Genomic DNA, 19,405 nt, shown 5'->3' on the forward strand with positions numbered 1-19,405 from the left:
ATACTCCACAATTTGTTGCTTCTCAGCAGCCGACACATCCTTTTTCTTTCCCATTTTGGCCAAAAATGTAGGCTGCTTAATAATGTGGAACAGCCTTCTTAAGTAGTCTTGCCTTTATTTGGACACACCGGCCAAACTAATGTGCACAGGTATCTGCAATTGCTTTCAGTGATATAAAGAGCCCTGACACACATCACCATCAATGAGTTTAAATGACAAACAAAAAAATTCTAACCTTATCACTCCTAAGCTCTGTGTGCAGAATAATTTGGAACACAGTGTAAATCCCTTTGTATCAATTTCAGTTTCTTTGTATCCTTCATTTTAAATGCCATTTTTTTCTTGTTTAGTAAGTGTTTCAATTCTTTTGTAATCCAAGGCTTGTTATTTGCGTAACATCGAATCTTTTTAGCTGGTACAACAGTGTGAGTACAAAAATTTATATAATCTGTTACTCGCCCGACAATATCATTGCATCATCATGCTCTCCCCTGTCGCATATCACCTCCCAGTCTGTGACGTCAAAGCAGTCTCGTAGAGCCGCCTCCGCCGCTGGAGTCCACTTCCTGATTAGTTTTATTGTCGCTGGTTGTTTCCTAACAACAGGTTGATATGATGGAGACAATAGTATGAGGTTGCGGTCTGATTTCCCCAGGGGGGGGCAGTGCAGACGATGAATAGGCGTCTTTAACATTTACATAGAGGAGATCCAATATACTGTTGTCCCTTGTGGCACATTTTACATATTGATAGGACTTTCCAAGAGCCTTTGAGATCATGGCTCTGTTAAAGTCCCCAGAGATTACAGTTAACGAGTTTGGGTGCTTTGTATGAATGCTATATATATATATATATATATATATATATATATATATATATATATATATATATATATATATGTTTTTTTTTTTCCTTTTCTTTGCTTAGAACTTTACAAACTTGACAATAGCGATTTTAAACAACTTTCATTCCTAATCGCGAGGGCTGGAGGCTCCCCAGAGCCAGACAGGGTCATCTCCGAAAACAGAACAATAGAATTTTCGTGGCTCCAAGTGATCTGCAGCATGGCCGGAGGCTGAGGGACACTGTAGGTGACCGGCAGAAGAACAGAGTCACCGACTACCCCCTCTATAAACCATTAATAATGATTTTAAAAAAATCCTTTAAGGAGTCACTGGTTTAGGAAAACCCAATTTCAGATACATCAGTCAGAAATCCTAAGGGTAACCTAAGAGAGTATGGTACTCCATTAAGGGCTCTCATCTAGAGTCTTTGGACGTCCTTCAAGAACATTCACATAATTGTCATTGTGACGGCTGTAATACGTCACCTGTTGGAGTGGTACTAGGACGGGCATCCCTCTATCGGTTGTGCTGTCGGCTACTCTCTAATTTACGGAGAAACAGAGTACAATCTGCGCACTGCCTGAAGTCAGTGCAAATGAGAACAAATACAAGAAAAATAATGGGTCCGATATCTTCTCATCTTCTGAAATCGGAGCGTAACAGGAGAATCATAATATCGGATGGGGTCACACGTAGCATTGGAAAGGGTTCAAACTGAATGAAAGCCTTATGGATTTTTGGTTACTTTTCAGGGTGTTTTTTTAGATACTATGAAATAATTAAAGAATGTGAAAATATATAATCCCCTGTATTGTTACATTTATCCAGTTGTTAAACCAGTGAGGAAAAGGTGAAAAATTGTTAAAAGTTTACATTTATATTCATACAGTAATTGTACTGCGAACATTGTGCCATCAAGTCTCAACTGCTAAAAAAATCCATATAAAAGGAGTTTCTTCACACTCAGCAATAAAACTGATGACAATCAAATCCTTTCTGAAATCAGCCTTCCATCATCAGGATCAAGTTCCAATCATCTACAAGGATTCCAACCCTTTCTCAGCAAAAATGGACGGCGTTTTGGCAAAAATCTCTTTACAAGAGGCCGTGCCTTGGAAGAAGCACGAATAAAGGCGAAACTAAAGTCATTACTTTTAAAGAAGGCAGTAGGACGATCTAAAGCAGGCACTCACTGGGCATTATTTCTTTTATGGGGGCAGTTGGGGCATTATTTGCTTTAACCCCTTTCTGACATTAGATGTACTATCCCGTCGAGGTGGGGTGGGCCCGTATGACCACCGACTGGATAGTACGTCCAGCGAGATCGGCGGCGCTCACGGGGGGAGCGCGGCCGATCGCGGCCGGGTGTCAGCTGATTATCACAGCTGACATCCGGCACTATGTGCCAGGAGCGATCACGGACCGCCCCCGGCACATTAACCCCCGGCGGTACAGGGAAGCATCGCGCAGGGAGGGGGCTCCCTGCGGGCTTCCCTGAGACCCCCGGAGCAACGCGATGTGATTGCGTTGCTGCGAGGGTCTCTTACCTCCTCCTCGCTGCAGGTGCCCGGATCCAAGATGGCCGCGGCATCCGGGTCCTGCAGGGAGGGAGGTGGCTTACCAAGTGCCTGCTCAGAGCAGGCACTTGGTAAGCCTGCAGTGCTGTAAGTCAGATCGGTGACAGAGTGCTGTGCAAACTGTCAGATCACCGATCTGTGATGTCCCCCCTGGGACAAAGTTAAAAAGTTAAAAAAAAAAATTCCACATGTGTAAAAAAATAAATAAAAATCCTAAATAAAGAAAAAAAATATATATATATTATTCCCATAAATACATTTCTTTATCTAAATAAAACAAATAAAACAATAAAAGTACACATATTTAGTATCGCCGCGTCCGTAACGACCCCACCTATAAAACTATATCACTAGTTAACCCCTTCAGTGAACACCGTAGGAAAAAAAAACGAGGCAAAAAAACAACGCTTTATTATCATACCGCCGAACAAAAAGTGGAATAACGCGATCAAAAAAGACGGATATAAATAACCATGATACCGCTGAAAACGTCATCTTGTCCCGCAAAAAACGAGCCGCCATACAGCATCATCAAAGAAAAAATAAAAAAGTTATAGTCCTCAGAATAAAGCGATGCCAAAATAATTATTCTATAAAATAGTTTTTATCGTATAAAAGCGCCAAAACATAAAAAAATGATATAAATGAGGTATCGCTGTAATCGTACTGACCTGAAGAATAAAACTGCTTTATCCATTTTACCAAACGTGGAACGGTATAAACGCCTCCCCCAAAAGAAATTCATGAATAGTTGGTTTTTGGTCATTCTGCCTCACAAAAATCGGAATAAAAAGCGATCAAAAACTGTCACGTGTCCGAAAATGTTACCAATAAAAACATCAACTCGTCCAGCAAAAAACAAGACCTCACATGACTCTGTGGACCAAAATATGGAAAAAGTATAGGTCTCAAAATGTGGAGACGCAAAAACTTTTTTGCTATAAAAAGCGTCTTTTAGTGTGTGACAGCTGCCAATCATAAAAATCCGCTATAAAAAACCTGCTAGTAAAGTAAATCAAACCCCCCTTCATCACCCCCTTAGTTAGGGAAAAATAATAAAATTTAAAAAATGTATTTATTTCCATTTTCCCATTAGGGATAGGGCTAGGGTTAGGGCTAGGGTTACGGCTAGGGTTAGGGTTACGGCTAGGGTTAGGGTTACGGCTAGGGTTAGGGCTACGGCTAGGGTTAGGGCTACGGCTAGGGTTGGAGCTAAAGTTAGGGTTAGGGTTGGGGCTAAAGTTAGGGTTTGGATTACATTTACGGTTGGGATTAGGGTTGGGATTAGAGTTAGGGGTGTGTCAGGGTTAGGGGTGTGGTTAGGGTTACCATTGGGATTAGGGTTAGGGGTGTGTTTGGATTAGGATTTCAGTTAGAATTGGGGAGTTTCCACTGTTTAGGCACATCAGGGGCTCTCCAAACGCGACATGGCGTCCGATCTCAATTCCAGCCAATTCTGCATTGAAAAAGTAAAACAGTGCTCCTTCCCTTTCGAGCTTTATCGTGCGCCCAAACAGGGGTTAACCCCAACATATGGGGCATCAGCGTACTCGGGACAAATTGGACAACAACTTTTGGGGTCCAAGTTCTCTTGTTACCCTGGGGAAAATATAAATTTGGGGGGCTAAAAATCATTTTTGTGGGGAAAAAAAAGATTTTTTATTTTCACGGCTCTGCGTTGTAAACTGTAGTGAAACACCTGGGGGTTCAAAGTTCTCACAACACATCTAGATAAGTTCCTTGGGAGGTCTAGTTTCCAATATGGGGTCACTTGTGGGGGGTTTCTACTGTTTGGGTACATCAGGGGCTCTGCAAATGCAACGTGACGCCTGCAAACCAATCCATCTAAGTCTGCATTCCAAGTGGCCCTCCTTCCCTCCCGAGCTCTGCCATGTGCCCAAACAGTGGTTCCCCCCCACATATGGGGTATCAGCGTACTCAGGAGAAATTGGACAACAACTTTTGGGGTCCAATTTATCCTGTTACCCTTGTGAAAATACAAAACTGGGGGCTAAAAAATCATTTTTGTGAAAAAAAAAAATTTTTATTTTCACGGCTCTGCGTTATAACCTGTAGTGAAACACTTGAGGGATCAAAGCTCTCAAAACACATCTAGATAAGTTCCTTAGGGGGTCTACTTTCCAAAATGGTGTCACTTGTGGGGGGGGGATTTAATGTTTAGGCACATCAGGGGCTCTCCAAACGCGACATGGCGTCCCATCTTCATTCCAGTCAATTTTGCATTGAAAAGTCAAATGGCGCTCCTTCCCTTCCGAGCTCTGCCATGCGCCCAAACAGTCGTTTACCCCCACATATGGGGTATCGGCGTACTCAGGACAAATTGCACAACAACTTTTGTGGTCTAATTTCTTCTCTTACCCTTGGGAAAATAAAAAATTGGGGGCGAAAAGATAATTTTTGTGAAAAAATATTATTTTTTATTTTCAAGGCTCTGCATTATAAACTTCTGTGAAGCACTTGGTGGGTCAAAGTGCTCACCATACATCTAGATAAGTTCCTTAGGGGGTCTACTTTCCAAAATGGTGTCACTTGTGGGGGGTTTCAATGTTTAGGCACACCAGGGGCTCTCCAAACGCAACATGGCGTTCCATCTCAATTCCAGTCAATTTTGCATTGAAAAGTCAAATGGTGCTCCTTCCCTTCCGAGCTCTGCCATGCACCCAAACAGTCGTTTACCCCCACATATGGGGTATCGGCGTACTCAGGACAAATTGTACAACAACTTTTGGGGTCCATTTTCTCCTGTTACCCTTGGTAAAATAAAACAAATTGGAGCTGAAATAAATTTTGTGTAAAAAAAAATGTAAATGTTAATTTTTATTTAAACATTCCAAAAATTCCTGTGAAACACCTGAAGGGTTAATAAATTTCTTGAATGTGGTTTTGAGCACCTTGAGGGGTGCAGTTTTTAGAATGGTGTCACACTTGGGTATTTTCTATCATATAGACCCCTCAAAATGACTTCAAATGAGATGTGGTCCCTAAAAAAAAATGGTGTTGAAAAAATGAGAAATTGCTGGTCAACTTTTAACCCTTATAACTCCCTAACAAAAAAAAATGTTGGTTCCTAAATTGTGCTGATGTAAAGTAGACATGTGGGAAATGTTACCTATTAAGTATTTTGTGTGACATATCTCTGTGATTTAAGGGCATAAAAATTCAAAGTTGGAAAATTGCGAAATTTTCTACATTTTCGCCAAATTTCCTTTTTTTTCACAAATAAACGCAAGTTATATCGAATAAATTTTACCACTATCATGAAGTATAATATGTCACGAGAAAACAGTGTCAGAATCGCCAAGATCCGTTGAAGCGTTCCAGAGATATAAACTCATAAAGGGACAGTGGTCAGAATTGTAAAAATTGGCCCGGTCATTAACGTGCAAACCACCCTTGGGGGTAAAGGGGTTAAGGGACACTCTCCGGGCATTACTGCTGCGTAGGAAGAGCAATATTTGCTTTGCACCGAGTGCCTGCAACCCACAATACTCCACTGCTGTTTACTCTTTATTGAGCATACGCTCCAAATTGGGGTCCTCCAGAAAATTCCTCCAGAGGTTTGTGCCTTTTACTGTGCCCACCCAAGACACAAACATGGTCCTAACAACTCAAGGAACCTGATAACAGGGGAGATAAGTTTCAACTATATTTGTTTTACCTTCAAACCCCTAGACCCCCAAATATGCACATATTTTAATTTTTCTGAGAAGGAATTGCCTTTATATTCGACTGACGCTTCTCTCAGAGTTCATCTCTTTGCCTCATGGCAAAAGTCCCTTCCTCCACTCATACTCATTGGACTGTGGAAACTTTTGGAAAAGTGGAGCAGAAAGCAGATATCTGAGCAGTAACCATAATTTTCACATATTGTATCATATACAGGTCCTTCTCAAAAAATTAGCATATAGTGTTAAATTTCATTATTTACCATAATGTAATGATTACAATTAAACTTTCATATATTATAGATTCATTATCCACCAACTGAAATTTGTCAGGTCTTTTATTGTTTTAATACTGATGATTTTGGCATACAACTCCTGAAAACCCAAAAAACCTGTCTCAATAAATTAGCATATCAAGAAAAGGTTCTCTAAACGACCTATTACCCTAATCTTCTGAATCAACTAATTAACTCTAAACACATGCAAAAGATACCTGAGGCTTTTAAAAACTCCCTGCCTGGTTCATTACTCAAAACCCCCATCATGGGTAAGACTAGCGACCTGACAGATGTCAAGAAGGCCATCATTGACACCCTCAAGCAAGAGGGTAAGACCCAGAAAGAAATTTCTCAACAAATAGGCTGTTCCCAGAGTGCTGTATCAAGGCACCTCAATGGTAAGTCTGTTGGAAGGAAACAATGTGGCAGAAAGAAGGACCGATTCCAGACCTTGGGGAACCTGAGGAAGCAGTGGACTGAGTCTGGTGTGGAAACATCCAGAGCCACCGTGCACAGGCGTGTGCAGGAAATGGGCTACAGGTGCCGCATTCCCCAGGTAAAGCCACTTTTGAACCATAAACAGCGGCAGAAGCGCCTGACCTGGGCTACAGAGAAGCAGCACTGGACTGTTGCTAAGTGGTCCCAAGTACTTTTTTCTGATGAAAGCAAATTTTGCATGTCATTCGGAAATCAAGGTGCCAGAGTCTGGAGGAAGACTGGGGAGAAGGAAATGCCAAAATGCCTGAAGTCCAGTGTCAAGTACCCACAGTCAGTGATGGTGTGGGGTGCCATGTCAGCTGCTGGTGTTGGTCCACTGTGTTTCATCAAGGGCAGGGTCAACGCAGCTAGCTATCAGGAGATTTTGGAGCATTTCATGCTTCCCTCGGCTGAAATGCTTTATGGAGATGAAGATTTCATTTTTCAGCACGACCTGGCACCTGCTCACAGTGCCAAAACCACTGGTAAATGGTTTACTGACCATGGTATTACTGTGCTCAATTGGCCTGCCAACTCTCCTGACCTGAACCCCATAGAGAATCTGTGGGATATTGTGAAGAGAAAGTTGAGAGACGCAAGACCCAACACTCTGGATGAGCTTAAGGCCGCTATTGAAGCATCCTGGGCCTCCATAACATCTCAGCAGTGTCACAGGCTGATTGCCTCCATGCCACGCCGCATTGAAGCAGTCATTTCTGCCAAAGGATTCCCGACCAAGTATTGAGTGCATAACTGAACATTATTATTTGATGGTTTTTTTGTTTGGTATTAAAAAACACTTTTATTTGATTGGACGGGTGAAATATGCTAATTTATTGAGACAGGTTTTTTGGGTTATCAGGAGTTGTATGCCAAAATCATCAGTATTAAAACAATAAAAGACCTGACAAATTTCAGTTGGTGGATAATGAATCTATAATATATGAAAGTTTAATTGTAATCATTACATTATGGTAAATAATGAAATTTAACACTATATGCTAATTTTTTGAGAAGGACCTGTATAAGCTAATAATAAGAGGTGGCGAAACACACAAAAACTTTACTTCTACTTTTGGTTTACTTGTATCGGTAAGTAGGTCGTCACTCACAGTTGGTTTCGCAGGTGAAAAGCTGAAGGCAATTTCCGGACACAAATATAGCAAATTAATCGCTGAGGTCACGATCACCGAGGTTATGTGTTAGGCTACTTTCACACTAGCGTTAACTGCAATACGTCGCAAATGCGTCGTTTTGCCGAAAATACGCATCCAGCAAAAGTTCTTGCTGGATACGTTTTTTCGTCATAGACTAACATTTGCGACGCATTTGCGACGCATTGCCAAACGTCGCGTCCGTTTTGCGACGCTTGGGCGTGTGGTAGCGGACCGTCGGGAGAAAAAAACGTTACATGTAACGTTTTTTGCTCCCGACGGTCCGCTTTTTCCGAACGCGCATGCGCGGCCGGAACTCCGCCCCCACCTCCCCGCACTTCCCCGCACCTCACAATGGGGCAGCGGATGCGTGGGAAAAATGCATCCGCTGCCCCCGTTGTGCGGCGGAGACCACGCTAGCGTCGGGAACGACGGCCCGACGCACAGCGACGGGTTGTTCCCGACGCTAGTGTGAAAGTAGCCTTACCACCAAGTGAGCGGAAACTCATGGTGTCCAGCAACTGCACACGCCACCATTTACCCTTCACACCTAAATAAGAGTTGAGGGGAAAGTCACTGAAACCTTCTCGATCTACAGAAAGGCAGCAAATAGAAGGCACGGCACGGAATGCCAAACTTAGTAACTCTTCAGTAACTCTCCAAATTACCAAGGAGTACAGAAGACAGGAAGATCACGAGCAAAACACAACTGCAAGTATAATTGTCAGGAAATAGAAATTCTGACTACTCAATTACCCATACAGAGCTCTCAGCTGCAGTTTTCTGTGCCTGCCAGCACAAGGCTGGTATTCTAAGCCACTCTTTCTCCCTCCCCTGCTATGTGGTGGTAATATGAGACTAGCTGCCAACTCTGCTGAAGAATTTTATGGCTTTGAGCTGCAAGCAGGCCTCCCTACACTACTCATTCCTCCTCCCAATTGGTACTGGTTAAAACTGTTATTTACACAATGGGAACCTCTAAATGAAAATAAGGGTCTCCAACCTAGGTACTTTCAACATTAAAAACTGTATCTTTATTAATATATTTATAAAAACATCATCCAGAGAAGGTGCTAGATCCAAAAAATGAGGGACTACAATGTCCTGGGATTACCCACAAACTAACCCACTGATGTCATATAGCCAGATATACAAAATATAATAAAATCATGAAATAATCATAGCAATGGTCTTGTATTGATGGGACAATGTAATACTGTCAATAAATATGTAACCGCTAGGAAATAGTACAATTACATGCAAAAAACAATGTCCCAAATGTACCTCAATAGACCCTTAATGAATAAACAAACTATAGTGATATCAGCTCCTCAGTCATTGTATCGGCTTTAACATACCAGATAATGGGTAGGTGGGGGTTCCCGGACGTCCCTCTGCCCCGACGCGCGTTTCGCTCTGCTTTCTCTGGTATGTTAAAGCCGATACAATGACTGAGGAGCTGATATCACTATAGTTTGTTTATTAATAGTATATTATAGTATTATATATATATATTACAGTATTATTATAGTAGCTATATTCTTGTACATAGGGGGCAGTATTATAGTAGTTATATTCTTATACATAGGGGGCAGTATTATAGTAGTTATATTCTTGTACATAGGGGCAGTATTATAGTAGCTATATTCTTATACATAGGGGGCAGTATTATAGTTGTTATATTCTTGTACATAGGGGCAGTATTATAGTAGTTATATTCTTGTACATAGGGGCAGTATTATAGTAGCTATATTCTTATACATAGGGGGCAGTATTATAGTTGTTATATTCTTGTACATAGGGGCAGTATTATAGTAGCTATATTCTTATACATAGGGGGCAGTATTATAGTAATTATATTCTTGTACATAGGAGCAGTATTATAGTAGCTATATTCTTGTACATAGGAGCAGTATTATAGTAGTTATATTCTTGTACATAGGAGCAGTATTATAGTAGTTATATTCTTGTACATAGGAGCAGTATTATAGTAGTTATATTCTTGTACATAGGAGCAGTATTATAGTAGTTATATTCTTGTACAAAGGGGCAGTATTATAGTAGTTATATTCTTGTACATAGGGGGCAGTATTGTAGTAGTTATTCTTGTACATAGGGGGCAGTATTATAGTAGTTATATTCTTGTACATAGGGACAGTATTATAGTAGTTATATTCTTGTACATAGAGGCAGTATTATAGTAGTTATATTGTACATAGGGGCAGTATTATAGTAGTTGTATTCTTGTACATAGGGGCAGTATTATAGTAGTTATATTCTTGTACATAGGGGGCAGTATTATAGTAGTTATATTGTTGTACATAGGGGCAGTATTATAGTAGTTATAGTGTATATAGGGGCAGTATTATAGTAGTTATATTGCTGTACATAGAAGCAGTATTATAGTAGTTATATTCTTGTACATAGGGGGCAGTATTATAGTAGTTATATTGTTGTACATAGGGGCAGTATTATAGTAGTTATAGTGTATATAGGGGCAGTATTATAGTAGTTATATTGCTGTACATAGAAGCAGTATTATAGTAGTTATAATCTTGTACATAGGAGCAGTATTGTAGTTATATTCTTGTACATAGAGGCAGTATTATAGTAGTTATATTCTTGTACATAGGAGCAGTATTATAGTACCGTTATATTCTTGAAAATAGGGAGGTAGTATTATAGTAGTTATATTCTTGTACATAGGAGCAGTATTATAGTAGTTATATTCTTGTACATAGGTAGCAGTATTATAGTAGTTATATTCTTGTACATAGGAGCAGTATTATAGTAGCTATATTCTTGTACATAGGAGCAGTATTATAGTAGTTATATTCTTGTACATAGGGGCAGTATTATAGTAATTATATTCTTGTACATAGGAGCAGTATTATAGTAGCTATATTCTTGTACATAGGAGCAGTATTATAGTAGTTATATTCTTGTACATAGGGGCAGTATTATAGTAGTTATATTCTTGTACATAGGGGCAGTATTATAGTAGCTATATTCTTATACATAGGGGGCAGTATTATAGTTGTTATATTCTTGTACATAGGGGCAGTATTATAGTAGCTATATTCTTATACATAGGGGGCAGTATTATAGTAATTATATTCTTGTACATAGGAGCAGTATTATAGTAGCTATATTCTTGTACATAGGAGCAGTATTATAGTAGTTATATTCTTGTACATAGGAGCAGTATTATAGTAGTTATATTCTTGTACATAGGAGCAGTATTATAGTAGTTATATTCTTGTACATAGGAGCAGTATTATAGTAGTTATATTCTTGTACATAGGGGCAGTATTATAGTAGTTATATTCTTGTACATAGGGGGCAGTATTGTAGTAGTTATTCTTGTACATAGGGGGCAGTATTATAGTAGTTATATTCTTGTACATAGGGACAGTATTATAGTAGTTATATTCTTGTACATAGGAGCAGTATTATAGTAGCTATATTCTTGTACATAGGAGCAGTATTATAGTAGTTATATTCTTGTACATAGGGGCAGTATTATAGTAATTATATTCTTGTACATAGGAGCAGTATTATAGTAGTTATATTCTTGTACATAGGGGCAGTATTATAGTAGCTATATTCTTGTACATAGGAGCAGTATTATAGTAGTTATATTCTTGTACATAGGGGCAGTATTATAGTAATTATATTCTTGTACATAGGAGCAGTATTATAGTAGTTATATTCTTGTACATAGGGGCAGTATTATAGTAGCTATATTCTTGTACATAGGGGGCAGTATTATAGTAGTTATATTCTTGTACATAGGGGCAGTATTATAGTAATTATATTCTTGTACATAGGGGCAGTATTATAGTAATTATATTCTTGTACATAGGAGCAGTATTATAGTAGTTATATTCTTGTACATAGGGGCAGTATTATAGTAGCTATATTCTTGTACATAGGGGCAGTATTATAGTAGTTATATTCTTGTACATAGGGGGCAGTATTATAGTAGTTATATTCTTGTACATAGGGGCAGTATTATAGTAGTTATATTCTTGTACATAGGGGCAGTATTATAGTAATTATATTCTTGTACATAGAAGCAGTATTATAGTAGCTATATTCTTGTACATAGGAGCAGTATTATAGTAGTTATATTCTTGTACATAGGGGCAGTATTATAGTAATTATATTCTTGTACATAGGAGCAGTATTATAGTAGCTATATTCTTGTACATAGGAGCAGTATTATAGTAGTTATATTCTTGTACATAGGGGCAGTATTATAGTAATTATATTCTTGTACATAGGAGCAGTATTATAGTAGTTATATTCTTGTACATAGGGGCAGTATTATAGTAGCTATATTCTTGTACATAGGAGCAGTATTATAGTAGTTATATTCTTGTACATAGGGGCAGTATTATAGTAATTATATTCTTGTACATAGGAGCAGTATTATAGTAGCTATATTCTTGTACATAGGAGCAGTATTATAGTAGTTATATTCTTGTACATAGGAGCAGTATTATAGTAGTTATATTCTTGTACATAGGGGCAGTATTATAGTAGCTATATTCTTGTACATAGGGGCAGTATTATATTAGTTATATTCTTGTACATAGGGGGCAGTATTATAGTAGTTATATTCTTGTACATAGGGGCAGTATTATAGTAGTTATATTCTTGTACATAGGGGCAGTATTATAGTAATTATATTCTTGTACATAGGAGCAGTATTATAGTAGCTATATTCTTGTACATAGGAGCAGTATTATAGTAGTAATATTCTTGTACATAGGGGCAGTATTATAGTAATTATATTCTTGTACATAGGAGCAGTATTATAGTAGTAATATTCTTGTACATAGGGGCAGTATTATAGTAGTTATATTCTTGTACATAGGGGCAGCATTATAGTAATTATATTCTTGTACATAGGAGCAGTATTATAGTAGCTATATTCTTGTACATAGGAGCAGTATTATAGTAGCTATATTCTTGTACATAGGGGCAGTATTATAGTAATTATATTCTTGTACATAGGAGCAGTATTATAGTAGTTATATTCTTGTACATAGGGGCAGTATTATAGTAGCTATATTCTTGTACATAGGGGGCAGTATTATAGTAGTTATATTCTTGTACATAGAGGCAGTATTATCTATATATATAATTGTCTAAGGGTTTTTCCGTCTGTCTGTCTGTCTGTCTTTCTGTCTGTCCTGGAAATCCCGTGTCTCTGATTGGTCGAGGCCGCCAGGCCTTGACCAATCAGCGACGGGCACAGTATCGACGTAGATGTCATAATGGTTGCCAAGGCGACGATGATGTCATAAAGGTATACTACGGGGACATGCATATTCTAGAATACCCGATGTGTTAGAATCGGGCCACAATCTAGTAGTAATTATATTCTTGTACATCGGAGCAGTATTATAGTAGTTATATTCTTGTACATAGGAGCAGTATTATAGTAGTTATATTCTTGTACATAGGAGCAGTATTATAGTAGTTATATTCTTGTACATAGGCGCAGTATTATAGTAGTTATATTCTTGTACATAGGAGCAGTATTATAGTAGTTATATTCTTGTACATAGGGAGCAGTATTATAGTAGCTATATTCTTGTACATAGGAGCAGTATTATAGTAGTTATATTCTTGTACATAGGGGGCAGTATTATAGTAGTTATATTCTTGTACATAGGAGCAGTATTATAGTAGTTATATTCTTGTACATAGGAGCAGTATTATAGTAGTTATATTCTCGTACATAGGGGCAGTATTATAGTAGTTATATTCTTGTACATAGGGAGCAGTATTATAGTAGCTATATTCTTGTACATAGGAGCAGTATTATAGTAGTTATATTCTTGTATATAGGGGCAGTATTATAGTAGTTATATTCTTGTACATAGGGGCAGTATTATAGTAGTTATATTCTTGTACATAGGGGCAGTATTATAGTAGTTATATTCTTGTACATAGGAGCAGTATTATAGTAGTTATATTCTTGTACATAGGGGCAGTATTATAGTAGTTATATTCTTGTACGTAGGAGCAGTATTATAGTAGTTATATTCTTGTACATAGGGAGCAGTATTATAGTAGTTATATTCTTGTACATAGGAGCAGTATTATAGTAGCTATATTCTTGTACATAGGAGCAGTATTATAGTAGTTATATTCTTGTACACAGGAGCAGTATTATAGTAGTTATATTCTTGTACATAGGGGCAGTATTATAGTAATTATATTCTTGTACATAGGAGCAGTATTATAGTAGTTATATTCTTGTACATAGGAGCAGTATTATAGTAGTTATATTCCTGTACATAGGGGCAGTATTATAGTAGTTATATTCATGTACATAGGAGCAGTATTATAGTAGTTATATTCTTGTACATAGGAGCAGTATTATAGTAGTTATATTCTTATACATAGGAGCAGTATTATAGTAGTTATATTCTTGTACATAGGAGCAGTATTATAGTAGTTATATTCTTGTACATAGGGGCAGTATTATAGTAGTTATATTCATGTACATAGGAGCAGTATTATAGTAGTTATATTCTTGTACATGGAGCAGTATTATAGTAGTTATATTCTTGTACATGGAGCAGTATTATAGTAGTTATATTCTTGTACATAGGGGCAGTATTATAGTAGTTATATTCTTGTACATGGAGCAGTATTATAGTAGTTATATTCTTGTACATGGAGCAGAATTATAGCATACCTCCCAACCGTCCCGGATCCCGCGGGACTGTCCTGATTTTGACAGTCAGCCCCGGGATCCCGGGAGGGACAATAGTTGTCCCGCACTACGTGCCTAGGGCGGGGACAATGCAGGGGGCGGCACCTGAGTGCGGTTAGGTTTGTGGCTGTTTTTTTGTTTGTTTTTTTTAATAAAAGCTGGGTCACCTCCCCACCAACCCCGCCCCCTGTGCGGCGCTGCGCTGCCTGCCACGCTGAGGGAGAGAGCCAGCAGCGATCAAGATGAAAGGTCAGCAACTCACCTCCCTCCTGTGTGTGCACGGAGCTCCGGCTTCTCCTGCTCTTATCTGCTATCCCGAGAAGGAGAGACGGGGGAGGTGCCGGGACAGTGCAGAGCTGTGAGCAGCCGGAGAAACTGAAGAGCTGCACATGGACATCAGCCGCCCCTGCACCACAGAGGAGAGTGTGTGTGTGTGTGTGTCATGTGTGTATGAGGTATCTGGTGTGTATGTGATGGCTGCGTGTGTGTGATGGCTGGGTGTGTGTGTGTGTGATGGCTGGATGTGTGTGTGTGATGGCTGGGTGTGTGTGTGTGTGTGATGGCTGGATGTGTGTGTGTGATGGCTGGATGTGTGTGTGATGGCTGGGTGTGTGTGTGTGATGGCTGGGTGTGTGTGTGATGGCTGGGTGTGTGTGTGTGTGATGGCTGGGTGTGTGTGTGTGTGATGGCTGGGTGTGTGTGTGTGATGGCTGGGTGTGTGTGTGTGATGGCTGGGTGTGTGTGTGATGGCTGGGTGTGTGTGTGTGATGGCTGGGTGTGTGTGTGTGATGGCTGGGTGTGTGTGTGTGATGGCTGGGTGTGTGTGTGTGATGGCTGGGTGTGTGTGTGTGATGGCTGGGTGTGTGTGTGATGGCTGCGTGTGTGTGTGTGTGATGGCTGCGTGTGTGTGTGTGTGATGGCTGCGTGTGTGTGTGTGATGGCTGCGTGTGTGATGCATTTGTGTCAAAGCTGCATGTGTTTGTGAGCTGCGTTTGTGATGCTTCGTGTGTATGTTTGATACTGCGTGTGTGTGTGTGATGCTGTGTGTGTGAGCTGCGTGCGTGTGAGCCGTGTGTGTGAGCTGTGTGTGTGAGCTGCGTGCCTGTATGTCATTATACAGTATGGAGAACTGTGGCCATTATACAGTATGGAGCATCATGTGCGGTCATTATACAGTATGGAGCATCATGTGCGGTCATTATACAGTATGGAGCATCATGTGTGGTCATTATACAGTATGGAGCATCATGTGCAGCCAGTATATAGTATGGAGCATCATGTGTGGTCATTATACAGTATGGAGCATCATGTGTGGTCATTATACAGTATTGAGCATCATGTTGGGTCATTATACAGTATGGAGTATCATGTGCGGTCATTATACAGTATGGAGCATCATGTGCGGTCATTATACAGTATGGAGCATCATGTGCAGCCAGTATACAGTATGGAGCATCATGTGGGCCATTATACAGTATGGAGCATCATGTGCAGTCATTATACAGTATGGAGCATCATGTGCGGTCATTATACAGTATGGAGCATCATGTGGGGTCATTATACAGTATGGAGCATCATGTGGGGCCATTATACAGTATGGAGCATCATGTGCGGTCATTATACAGTATGCAGCATCATGTGCGGTCATTATACAGTATGGAGCATCATGTGCGGTCATTATACAGTATGGAGCATCATGTGCGGTCATTATACAGTATGGAGCATCATGTGCGGTCATTGGACACTATGGAGCATCATGTGCAGCCAGTATACAGTATGGAGCATCATGTGCGGTCATTATACAGTATGCAGCATCATGTGCGGTCATTAGACAGTATGGAGCATCATGTGCGGTCATTGGACAGTATGGAGCATCATGTGCAGCCAGTATACAGTATGGAGCATCATGTGCGGTCATTATACAGTATGGAGCATCATGTGCGGTCATTAGACAGTATGGAGCATCATGTGCAGCCAGTATACAGTATGGAGCATCATGTGCGGTCATTATACAGTATGGAGCATCATGTGCGGTCATTAGACAGTATGGAGCATCATGTGCGGTCATTATACAGTATGCATGCGGTCATTATACAGTATGGAGTGTCATGTGTGTTCATTATACAGTATGGAGCATCATGTGTGGCCATTATACAGTATGGAGCATCATGTGTGGCCATTATACAGTATGGAGCACTGTGTGGCCATATTTTTTTGTTTATAATTATTGTATATGAAATAGTGTGATCGGCAGTGCTAAATGGGTGTGGTTGGGACGTGGATATGGGTGTGACTAATTATGAATGGGTGTGGTCAGAGGCGTGGCCTAAAATTTGCCGCGACGCGCTTTGCGCGCCGCAAACTTTGTCCCTCTTTCCCGTCTTCAAAAGTTGGGAGGTATGTTATAGTAGTTATATTCTTGTACATAGGAGCAGTTTTATAGTAGTTATATTCTTGTACATCGGAGCAGTATTATAGTAGTTATATTCTTGTACATAGGGGCAGTATTATAGTAGTTATATTCTTGTACATAGGAGCAGTATTATAGTAATTATATTCTTGTATATAGGAGCAGTATTATAGTACTTATATTCTTGTACATGGAGCAGTATTATAGTAGTTATATTCTTGTACATAGGGGCAGTATTATAGTAGTTATATTCTTGTACATAGGGGCAGTATATAGTAGTTATATTCTTGTACATGGAGCAGTATTATAGTAGTTATATTCTTGTACATAGGGGGCAGTATTATAGTAGTTATATTCTTGTACATAGGAGCAGTATTATAGTAATTATATTCTTGTACATATGGGGCAGTATTATAGTAGTTATATTCTTGTACATAGGAGCAGTATTATAGTAGTTATATTCTTGTACATAGGGGCAGTATTATAGTAGTTATATTCTTGTACATATGGGGCAGTATTATAGTAGTTATATTCTTGTACATAGGAGCAGTATTATAGTAATTATATTCTTGTACATAGGGGGCAGTATTATAGTAGTTATATTCTTGTACATAGGGGCAGTATTATAGTAGTTATATTCTTGTACATAGAAGCAGTATTATAGTAGTTATATTCTTGTACATAGGGGGCAGTATTATAGTAGTTATATTCTTGTACATAGAAGCAGTATTATAGTAGTTATATTCTTGTACATAGGAGCAGTATTATAGTAGTTATATTCTTGTACATAGGAGCAGTATTATAGTAGGTATATTCTTGTACATAGGGGCAGTATTATAGTAGTTATATTCTTGTATATATGGGCAGTATTATAGTAGTTATATTCTTGTACATAGGGGGCAGTATTATAGTAGTTATATTCTTGTACATAGGGGGCAGTATTATACTAGTTATACTCTTGTACATAGGGGCAGTATTATAGTCGTTATAGTGCCTATAGGGGGCAGAATTACATGGGAATATTATTTATTTAGTACTATGTATGTATACTGTATGTCTCACGTGATCTCTTTGGTCCCAGCATGCAGGGGGTTAACAGCACTATACATTATACTTCCCTTTACCGCTCAGCGCTATATCACGTGACTGGAGTCAGGTTTCCACAGTGACTAATCTCATCCGGGGATCTCGCTTCCTCCTCTCCGCCCTCTGTTTATTGTTCTCAGAGTCTCCGCCTCTGATTTTATCCAATCGATCCCGTGCTGCCCTTCCCCCACAATGTAACACTACCCGCCTTTTCCTGTGGAAACAGTGTGACTCCGCCTTTTAGCATCCACCAATCGCTTGGGACTTCACGCGCTTCAGATTAGCCGACTCATCCTGGCTCCGCCTTTCGCCTTCGTCCAATCCCCTGTCACTTTCTGTTCTCCCGCCTCATTTTAATCCCGCCTTTCTCATTGCGCCAATCGCCTGTCGCTGGCTGTCTCCGCCCCGCTCTTGTTCCCACCTCCCCCTTTTGCGGCTCCTCCTCCGCCACTGATCGCTCCTCCCTTCGGTTCTCGCCCATTATTCGGGCTGTAGTCGGTGACCGGGGACGGCGGAACATGGAGCGCCCGCTGGTGTCGGAGAGCCTGGCGCAGGTAGGACCGGGCGCGGCGTCCTGGTGTGAGGAGAGCGGCGCAGCTTTGTTCCGTGTGGCGTTATCTATAGGAGCCGCCATGGACGCGGAGCGGAGGGATTCATCGAGTGTGGGGGGCAGAGCAGCTGTGCCCGGAGCGTCCTGCAGGGGGCACCAGTGTGAGCGCTCCCCTATACAGTCTATGGGGCCCTGATCTACATGGAAATGGATGAGCCCGTGTGGTCCACACAGAACTGCCAGCGGCCGTACCATAGAGTGTATAGGGGCGTCCTGTATACATGGCTGGTGCTGCAGAGCCCCCGTATACAGAACTGCCAGCGGCCGTACCATAGAGTGTATAGGGGCGTCCTGTATACATGGCAGGTGCTGCAGAGCCCCCCCGTATACAGAACTGCCAGCGGCCGTACCATAGAGTGTATAGGGGCGTCCTGTATACATGGCTGGTGCTGCAGAGCCCCCCCGTATACAGAACTGCCAGCGGCCGTACCATAGAGTGTATAGGGGCGTCCTGTATACATGGCTGGTGCTGCAGAGCCCCCCCGTATACAGAACTGCCAGCAGCCGTACCATAGAGTATAGGGGCGTCCTGTATACATGGCGGGT

General features: G+C 40.4%; 2 protein-coding genes across 2 annotated transcripts in view; one reads left to right on the forward strand and one right to left on the reverse strand.

Moving 5' to 3' along the window:
- The window catches only part of LOC143781364 (HEPACAM family member 2-like), a 29,661-nt gene extending 11,393 nt beyond the window's left edge, over positions 1-18,268 (reverse strand). Inside the window, exon 1 of the mRNA XM_077267934.1 lies at positions 18,226-18,268. Coding sequence (XP_077124049.1) covers positions 18,226-18,247 — 22 coding nt within the window. The 5' untranslated portion in view covers positions 18,248-18,268. The remainder of the gene's footprint in view (positions 1-18,225) is intronic.
- Positions 18,269-18,599: 331 nt separating this feature from the next.
- Positions 18,600-19,405, forward strand: part of LOC143781360 (uncharacterized) — a 31,496-nt gene continuing 30,690 nt past the window's right edge. The window contains exon 1 of the mRNA XM_077267927.1: positions 18,600-18,803. Coding sequence (XP_077124042.1) covers positions 18,768-18,803 — 36 coding nt within the window. The 5' untranslated portion in view covers positions 18,600-18,767. The remainder of the gene's footprint in view (positions 18,804-19,405) is intronic.

Source organism: Ranitomeya variabilis, chromosome 6 (genome assembly GCF_051348905.1).
Source record: "Ranitomeya variabilis isolate aRanVar5 chromosome 6, aRanVar5.hap1, whole genome shotgun sequence".
Taxonomy (NCBI): Eukaryota; Metazoa; Chordata; class Amphibia; order Anura; family Dendrobatidae; genus Ranitomeya; species Ranitomeya variabilis.